The 9,575-nt window shown below is 50.1% G+C and overlaps 1 protein-coding gene across 1 annotated transcript in view; it reads right to left on the reverse strand.

Annotated features, from left to right (window-relative positions):
* The window catches only part of Svop (SV2 related protein), a 41,487-nt gene that overhangs the window by 6,401 nt on the left and 25,511 nt on the right, over positions 1–9,575 (reverse strand). The window contains exons 10-13 of the mRNA XM_028765406.1: positions 7,797–7,873; positions 4,249–4,356; positions 1,284–1,395; positions 191–227 (exon numbers count right to left, since the gene is read on the reverse strand). Coding sequence (XP_028621239.1) covers positions 191–227; positions 1,284–1,395; positions 4,249–4,356; positions 7,797–7,873 — 334 coding nt within the window. The remainder of the gene's footprint in view (positions 1–190; positions 228–1,283; positions 1,396–4,248; positions 4,357–7,796; positions 7,874–9,575) is intronic.

Consider the following 9,575-nt stretch of genomic DNA (forward strand, 5'->3'; position numbering starts at 1 on the left):
AAGAGGGGAAGAAAACAGCAGGGGGGGTTGTTTTGTGTCTGATTCTCTCTGGGCCATCCCACATTCCCAGGAGGAACCTGAGTCTGCAGAGGTCTTCCTGCCAAGCGCCCAGCAAACCTGCAAAGACGCACCCCCAAGTTCTGCCAATAAGGATCGGCTCTCACAGATAACCGATCTCCATCCAGCACACCCGCTGACGGACGGACAGGGATGGCTGCGGCCCACCGCTGGGTTGAGAGTGGAGGGAATGTGGTCTGAACCACTAAAGTCCCCGTCTGAGCCTCAAGGAGGGAGCACGTGCTTACTGTGTGAGGCTTGGGTTCTAGCCGGACCATATTTGGCTTTTTTTTTTTTTTTTTGGTTTTTCGAGACAGGGTTTCTCTGTGTAGCCCTGGCTGTCCTGGAACTCACTCTGTAGACCAGGCCGGCCTCGAACTCAGAAATCCGCCTGCCTCTGCCTCCCAAGTGCTGGGATTAAAGGCGTGCGCCACCACCGCCCGGCTTATATTTGGCATTTTTAAGCCACTTCAGATCCCCAACCCGCGGCTCTACTGGTCCTCTTGATAACACCAACCTTTCACCTAAGTTCCTTCTCTCCCCCTACCAGTGGCCCACTGATTGATTCCCAGTCCGGATTGGTCTGGGGCCCCTCGCGGGTCAAGTATATTCAGGGGCTCTTAGGAGTTGGAAAAGTAGAGAAATGAGTCTTCAGTATAGGGTCTGTTTGAAACAAGGTATCTTTCCATCAAACAAATCACCTTTAACACAACTTGTGTGGCCACTGTGTTATACTCCGGAATTCTTATACTGAGCTTAAAGCTTGTATTAGCTCGCCTGTATGTAGTTTGAATAAGAACGGTCCCCACGGGCTCATAGAGTCACAGGCTTAGTTATTAGGGAGCAGCACCACTTGAGAAGGATTAGGAGGTGTGGCCTTGCTGGAGGAAGTGTGTCACTGGGGGTAGGCTTTGAGGTTTCAAAAGAGCAAGCAAGCCCCTCCCCCTCCCCCTCGCTTTCCGGTAGATTAAGACGTAGAACTCTCAGCTCCTTCTCCAGCGCCATGCCTATCTGCCTGTTGCCATGCTTCCTGCCATGATGATAACTGACTGAACCTCTGAAACTGTAAGCCAGCCCCAATTAAACGTTAACTGGAAACTTGAGGTTCTTAGAGATAACAAAGTGGCAGAGGCTTTGACCTTGAGCCTAACCGGGTGGCCCGTCATGAGGTGCCGTGAACCTAACTTAGTCCTGGTGAGGGCCTGGGGGGTCCTCCCAACACCCACCTTCCAATGCAGATGAACAGCAGGAGGCTGCAGAGGGAGAAGATGGCGAAGCACAGAGCCATGGTCTTCTTACGGCCCAGGCGGTCGATGACCCACAGAGTCACAAGGACACCTGCCCAGAGAGTGAGACAAGGTAGCAGCTTCTCAGCTGGTTCCTAATGACCCACCCCATGCCATCCTCTGCCCCTGGGAGTGGACCAGCCCAGCAAATCCATGAGCTCCAGGTTCTGGCCTAGCTCAGCTTTCAGACGTTACGACAGGCTCTGGACCAATGCCTGCTGCATCTGTGTGGGATTTGGTGAAACGGGAGACCTGGGAAGAAGCCACCCCCGGGTCTCTGATCTCTTCACAGCAACCAGGAGATGAGTGTGTACTGTTTCAGGTCTCTAAGGGAAAGGGCCATGGGTTAAGAGGCAACTGATACGGGCACTGACGGGAACCTGAAGGATGGTGTACTGGCTGGCTTCGTGTGTCAGCTTGGCACGAGCTGGATTTATCACAGAGAAAGGAGCCTCCCTTGAGGAAATGCCTCCAGGAGATCCAGCTGTAAGGCATTTTCTCAATTAGTGATCAAGGGTGGGAGGGCCCTTTATGGGTGGGGCCATCCCTGGGCTGGTGGTCCTGGGTTCTATAAGAAAGCAGGCTGAGCAAGCCAGGGGAAGCAAGCCAGTAAGTAACATCCCTTCATGGCCTCTGCATCAGCTCCTGCTTCCTGCCCTGCTTGAGTTCCAGTCCTGACTTCCTTTGGTGATGAACAGCAATGTGTTGCTTCTTGGTCATGATATTTGTGCAGGAATACAAACCCTGACTAAGACAGATGGCATCTACTGCAACCAGGCAGCAGAACACCCTGGCTGGAACTCACACCTAGTTGAATCTAAGTCTTCTTTTTTTTAAAAAAAAAAATTGGTTTTTCAAGACAGGGTTTCTCTGTTGTAGCCCTGGCTGTCCTGGAACTCACTCTGTAGACCAGGCTGGCCTCGAACTCAGAAATCCGCCTGCCTCTGCCTCCTAAGTGCTGGGATTAAAGGTGTGAGCCCCCGCTACCCGGCTGGATCTAAGTCTTATAAATACTGAGTTGCCTTGTAACCCGGAGCTGGTCTTCTCTGAGCCTTGTTTTCTTTATCTATGCATGGAACTAGTAAAATGGTATGTTTCCATTTCCTGTTTCCATAGAGGCAGTACAGCATAGTGCTTTTAATTAGTATATTATTACTATATAACCATAATCATATTTTGAGAATATACTTATATATCTATTATTCATCAATAGACCTTCTAAATTAAATACCACTGGCTGCCTTTGATCCTAGCATTCAAGATGTAGAGGCAGGAAGATCTTCTGTGACTTTGAGGTTAGCCTGGTCTACATAGTGAGTTTCAGGGTAGCCAAGGCTACATAGTGAGACCAGGTCTCAAAAAAAGTAAAAGGAGCCGGGCAGTGGTGGCCCACGCCTTTAATCCCAGCGCTGGAGAGGCAGAGGCAGGGGGATCTCTGTGAGTTTGAGACCAGCCTGCTCGACAGGGTGAGTTCCAGGACAGCCAGGGCTACACAGAGAAACCCTGTCTCAAAAATAAATTAATTAATTAAATGTTAGCAGAGCCCTGTTTTCACACATTTATTTAATTATCGCTTATTGGGTGTCAGGATCTACTCTAGGAGGGTGATATATATTCCGAACAAAAGCAAATATAGCAAGAAACAAAGAGCCGACATTTCAGAGCGGTCACGTCACAGGAAGCTAAAACCATCCAAGCCTGTGCTCTCCCTTCCTGATGTTATTGAGGGAGACATTTTTAGAATGACTGTCAGTGTGGGGCACAATTCTGAGCTCTGCCAGAAACTGGGACGTTCAGTGTCTCAGGCAAACCCTTACATGGCTCTGGGACAAGGGTGTAAGGTCAAGGTGTTGTCTGTGGAGGTGACCCAGGCAAGATGGTGTAGCGAGGATTCTGCAGACTGCTCGGCTTTGGCTGAGCAGAAGAGAGTAACTGGAAAAAAATGGGAAGTGGGAGGAGCCAAAGTGATGTTGGGCTACCTTTAGTTCCTTTTAATAGTATTGGTTCAGCATGGGATCCGAAATAGTCCTTCTCGGATGGGGAGGGAGGGAGGAGGGAGGGAGGGAGGGTGTTTAAGTTTGGAAGTTTGATGCCCCCCTTCCCACATATGTGGCCTTTTCCAGGGCACATGGTGACTGGGGAGGGTCCTCCGTGGTTCCGTCTCTACATAACACCTCAGCCGCTCTCTTCTCCTAGGCTACCACTTCAGAATTGTTTATACAACAGTTTTCGAGAGCAAGGACATTGTCCCCTCTGGAGCAATGGCAGAGGACCTGGCAGCCAGTTATACAGTCCTGTGCTTCTTAAGCTTGAGGTTCCTCAGTACCGTGGTCTGGACAGAGTTTGAGGGTACACCGCTAGGAACCATGTGCTGGAGCTTGGCCTCAGTGTAGTGATGTCAAGATGGACGGTGGCTACGGCCCCTGTCTCTCTGGCTTCTTGTCTCTCCTTCCATGGGCCCTCTCCATGTGCCACTGTCCACTAGGAGGTACTGGCCAGAGCCAAGCCTGATGCTGGCTTCAGAACTGCTCACTAACCCCACTTCTTTGTAAACTACCTAACCTCAGGCATTTTGTTACAGTAACAGGGAAGAGTCGGCCTCCCTCCCCTCCACCCCCACACCAACAATTAGGGCAGTGGGACGGGACATTATTATGACCCTTGCTACAGTATCAAGCTGCAGTAAGGTTCTGTACACTGCATTAGTCTTGCAACTATCTTGCTGCTTGCTGCCACGGCCCAGGAGTCTTGCTCTTTCAACAGAATGCTTGACCCTAGCCAGCCTAAGAAAGGTTAGCCTGCACGCAGAGTCCTACCCCTAGGCCTCCACTGTAAAATGTGCAGCACGGGGACGTATTTATTTTGAATCCTGAACAGGTGGCAGGTTTCTCTGCCCCAGCCTCACCTGGGAACTCAGACAGGGTGGTCCATAGCAGGTCCATGTAGTCCTCTTTGCTCAGGTACTCACAGGCCAAGCTGCATTTGGCTTCCACTGCCTTCTTCCGGCTGGAGACTAGTGGTGGGGAGAGAGGTGCAGGGGTGCTTGGTCACACAGTTCTGCACTGCAGTCTCCTGTATCCTATCCCTTCTTGCCTGTGAACAGTGGGCTGGGTAACCAACCATAAAAGATTCCAGTCTCCAGGACTTGGGGGTTGCCGTGCTGGGGTTTGGGTCTGAGACACCACAGAAAGAGCTGGGTTAACAGACGGGCTGAGGGGTGAGTCCCGAGCAAAAGACAGAGCAGTAGCTTGGCCTCTCTGAACCCTGCTTCTGCCCACTAGTGAGGTTTTATGCATTTTCTCCTATTTTGAGGTAGGCTGTGTCAGCACAGAGCAAAAGCAGACTGCCTAGCGCCTAATGCAATCCTAGGGCCGCGTTACGTCAGACTTCCCCACCCCCCTTAACACAGGCAGGACCCACTAAGGTAACTTCTGATTTCTGCCACATGATAATGAGCCCTCTGTATAATTAGCACCTCCAAATTGCCTGCTCCCACCACACCATGAAGTGTCCCGGGAAACCCCACAGAAAGACAGCGAACATATTAAAGCCTCGTCCAGGGAGAGTCATGACTGGTTCCTGAGGTTCTTATCCTTCCCCTTCCCGGACCTCAACTCCTGAATAATCCTCCCCACTGAAGTTGATCCATAAAAAGAGAATCCAGTAGTCTCCCTGTGTGGCTGTAGCACTCTGTCTCTTGAGACCCTATACCCACCCTGGGGGATGTGCCGGTGTCCTTAATTCTCATGTCCAATGGAATCATCCTGAAATACCGCACTGCACTAGCAAGATCCAGGCTTCACCAGGCCTTTGAAAAGGGCTCCTTGGCTGCTACCCCACCCCTGCCACAGCATCCAGTCACTGGACCCCTACTGTTTACCCCAGGAAATCTCTAGCTGGATGAAGGGGACATTTCCCTACAACTGATGCATTAAAAAGTATTTACATGAGTGCACACACATGTACATGACACACATATACATTCTCTCTCTCTCTCTCTCTCTCTCTCTCTCTCTCTCTGTCACACACACACTTGCATCTCTTGTATGGGGGTTCCTGCTAGGCTACACTAGGATTGCATAGCCCTCAAAGACCCCTCAAAGCTGGAAACATCTGCTGTGTAGCTCTTGACAGAAAAAGCCAACCAACCTCTGCCTTCTAACAGTGCAGTGGGTCCTCCGATTGGCTCAAATGTCCACTGCCTGAGGGCTGTCCCCTCTGCTCAGTCAGTTACCTCACACACCCACCCCCAATCAGATCTGCAACTGGGTACTTCTGCGGGGCTTAGCTTAGCCACTTATTAACACCCCCAGTTAGCACGGACAATACTATCTCTTCAAAGTCTTATACCAGTAAGACCCTTTCATGAGTGAATGAGTGAACTGTGGGAGATATTGAACCCAGGCCTCATGTCAGCTAAGTGCATGCTTTATCCCTGGGGTCCCTTCCCGTCACCCGGTGTATAAAACTACCATCCACAAGCCCTTAGGCCCAAGGGTAAGTTCCTTTATCTTCTGCCTTGACTTCAGTAACAGAATTCAGTGTCGCCCTCAAAACAGAACGGACCAGGAGGCTGAACACGGGCACACTGTGCAGCTTTTTATTTCTTCAATTTGTCTGGTGATTCCTGCCTCCTTATGCAGCCCTCTGGGGAGCTTTTAAACCTGACTAAATGCGTGAGCCTCACCCAGCTGATCACCTTCGTCTGGCGAGGGTTTAAATGGCACTGACACCGGGTCAAAGTTCCCAGGTGGGGAGTGTGGACGAGTGGTAGAGCGCTTGTCTAGCATGTGGGGTGGGGATGGGGAGATGGGTTCCACCCTGAGTGGGGAATTCCCCTGTGGGGCAGGGGTGGAGCTCCCCAGATGGAAAGGTGCTTTGGGATCCTTATGGGGGTGGTGGGCTTGGAAAGATTATTTTAGCTATGTGCAGTAACTCGCCTTCAAAGCTGTCAGTGAAAACTGAATCAGGAGACCCCCAAGGCTAAGATGGCCCAGTGTTTGGGGATCTTCTGTAGACAAGCTCCAAACTGAGTTCCTGACCAGCCAGAAGCAGTAGCTCCCGGGAGGGACTCCAGGACACTTGTTGGCCTTTCTAAGCCAGGAGCTCTTCCTTGTCACACTTGTGTGTGATGTTGTTGCTTATGTTCTTGAGAACACTTCTGTCTGAGCGCCAGCCTGGCTCCTGCTCCATATGGGGCCGCAGGGCTAATCTTAGACAGGGTCTAACCTGGGAGGCTTATGGAAACGTAATGCATTCTGTTTTGTAGAATGAGATTTCTCCACTTCTACAACTGCTCTTTCTTTCTGTATGTTTTTCTTGATGTTTTGTTTTATTTTTGTTTTTGTTTTTCGAGACAGGGTTTCTCTGTGTAGCCCTGGCTGTCCTGGAACTCACTCTGTAGACCAGGCTGGCCTCGAACTCAGAAATCCACCTGCCTCTGCCTCCCCAGTGCTGGGATTAAAGGCGTGCACCACCACTGCCCGGCTTATTTTTGTTTTTTTGAGACAGGGTTTCTCTGTGTAGCTTTGGCAGTCTTGGCACTTACTCTGTAGACCAGGCTGGCTTCAGACTCACAGAAATCCACCTGCCTCTGTCTCCCAAGTGCTGGAATTAACGGTGTGCACCACCACTGCCTGGTCCTACAACTGTTCTTAGAAAGCCCAATAGAGGCCGGGCGGTGGTGGCGCACGCCTTTAATCCCAGCACTTGGGAGGCAGAGGCAGGCGGATTTCTGAGTTCGAGAGTTCGAGGCTAGCCTGGTCTACAGAGTGAGTTCCAGGACAGCCAGGGCTACTCAGAGAAACCCTGTCTCGAAAAACCAAAAAAAAAAAAAAAAAAAAAAGAAAGCCCAATAGAAGGCTGGGTATGGTAGCTTTTGAAGCCAGCCTTGTCTACCTAGAGAGTTCTGGGCTAGCCAGGGCTACATAGGCCTTATCTAAAAACATAAAAAGCCTGTTAGGGAGCTAGGCACGTTGGTGGTTCATTTCTGTAACCCAGCATTACCTAAGCATGGTGTAGTACATGCCTGTAATCCCAGCACTGAGGCGGCTCAGGCAGGAGCCTAATTAGTTTGAGGCCAGCCTCTGCCTTAAAAACAAAACAAAAATTTGATATTTTATTTATTTAGGTGTTTTTGTGTGTGGTGGGGAATGAACCCAGGGCTTCACACATGCTAAATGGGGGTGCCCCCTTTGCTCTTAAGAGTGGGTTCTGTACAAGCTGGCTGCGTTCTCCTCAAGTGAGCTTTATCAGAGATGCCTCTGTTTATCCGTACACTCTGCTAACTTCAGAGCTGGAGCCCTGACAGGTGGGGGCACATGCCAACTCTGGCCTCACAGAGTTGCCTAGAGTCTTGGGAACTTGGAATTCGTGCCACGACCTTGCAGGGGATAGAGTGTGGCTGCTTGTGGGGTGGGGATGGGGGTGAAGGTGGAGGGAAGTGGTACTTACTGCTGCAGACATCTCCCGCCTGGAAGAGTTCTGTGGTGAGCAGAACCAAGCCGTAATAAGAGAAGGCATTGGAGAACCTGCAGAGGGCAGTGAGCACAGAGACTTCAGAGAGGTCAAGGCCCCTCCCGGCCCCGAAGGTCTACTCCTTCCCCAGTGTCTGCAGGAGTTAGAGCCTTGTCTCTCAGGGACCTTGAGCAGGAAGGGGCTGTGAAGCAACCTGACACAGTAGAGGGACACGGTCCTGCGTTCTCGAAAGGACCAAGACAGACAGGGTGCCATTCCCAATGGCACACACCAGGGCCTTCTAGGCTGGCACGGGGGACTAAACATGATTTTTTTTTGGACTTCAGAGTGTGGCGTCACATCTTCATTCCTGCATGGAATCTAAATTCAGGGTGCACAGATCCCGGACATCCACCAGACAGCCACTCGGGGACTCAGACGCAACCAGAGGCGGAAGGTGAGTCTCGCTCACGGTTACAGTGGTGGCTGCCGGTAGCAGCTTCTCAGGTTCGGTCAGCCTGACTAAATAAAGCAGAGCTGTTTTGATTGGCTAAAAACATTTCCTTCATCCTCTAGGTCTATTTCTTTAGCCCAGCCTGTGTTCTTGGTCACTGTAACTTCAAGCACAACACTGCTGTAGTGTGTTAACATGTGAATGTCAGACACAGAAGGTAGGAGGAATCCTCGCTTGGCTCATGGCAGTAACATGTATGAAAGGCCGTGGCCTTTCTAACTTTGGCACAGCCCGGTGGCCTGAGAGTCGCTCTCTGATCTGAGGAATGAGCCCCCTAGTGCCCTGGGATTTAAACCAGCACTCAGCGCTGGCTCAACACGGGGAACTAGAAAGCAGAGTTGCCAGAAGCAAGCAAACAAACTACGATGCTGAAGAGCTACAAGGCTGACAGATTGATGCGGAAAACCAAAATTGTCCTGGGCTATCTGAAGAGCCATGTGTTTGCCCACCATCTGTGTCTGACCTACTCAACTGTCAAGGAAAACCGCTGGGTTGTATTAACTTAGGGGACCACTCGCTTCTACCAGGAAGTAGATAGGAAGACAGATTAGACAGATAGATGATAGATAGATAGATAGATAGATAGATAGACAGATAGATAGATGGAATAAAAGCTAAGAATGCCATCAGGTTGCAGTAACCAATACCGGAGAATGGAGACTTGGCAAATACCCTGATTTATGGCTTTCCTATTTTTGTGACTGTATTTCTTTATTTAACCACTTCCACAAGGGGATACATTATATTTGCTTCTGAATAAACTGTATTCTCTTTGAGGTAAGAACTTGGTTTTACACAGACGGGATTATTAAATTAGCCTTTCACAGACGGCTTTTGGGATTTGAAACCAGTCAGGTTCTTTTAAAATTGTTTAATTTCTTTTGAATTATAGGTTCTTAAAGGCGGGTATTTTAGTTCTGTCTAATGCCCCCTTTCTAAAAACCGTATGGAGGCCGCTTTGTACAGGACACACAGCAGGTGTTTAATAAGTGCTTGGTGAATGAATTCAGCTCTTAGGAACTCAAGCCTGGCTGTGCTATCAAAGGCTTCTGCCCTCTTCCCTGTAATTGACCATGCTGGGAACGCCTCTCTTCTAATCAGTGCCTCTGTTCAAAGGTGAAAGGAACGCTTAGATGCAGGTTAAAAATAGAACACAAATCCTCCAGCCACCCGGCACAGTGCTGCATGCTAGATCTGGTGGGAGGGAGGAGAAGGGAGAGAGAGAGAGAGAGAGAGAGAGAGAGAGAGAGAGAGAGAGAGAG

Source organism: Grammomys surdaster, unplaced genomic scaffold, assembly GCF_004785775.1.
Source record: "Grammomys surdaster isolate TR1022 unplaced genomic scaffold, NIH_TR_1.0 164, whole genome shotgun sequence".
NCBI lineage: Eukaryota > Metazoa > Chordata > Mammalia > Rodentia > Muridae > Grammomys > Grammomys surdaster.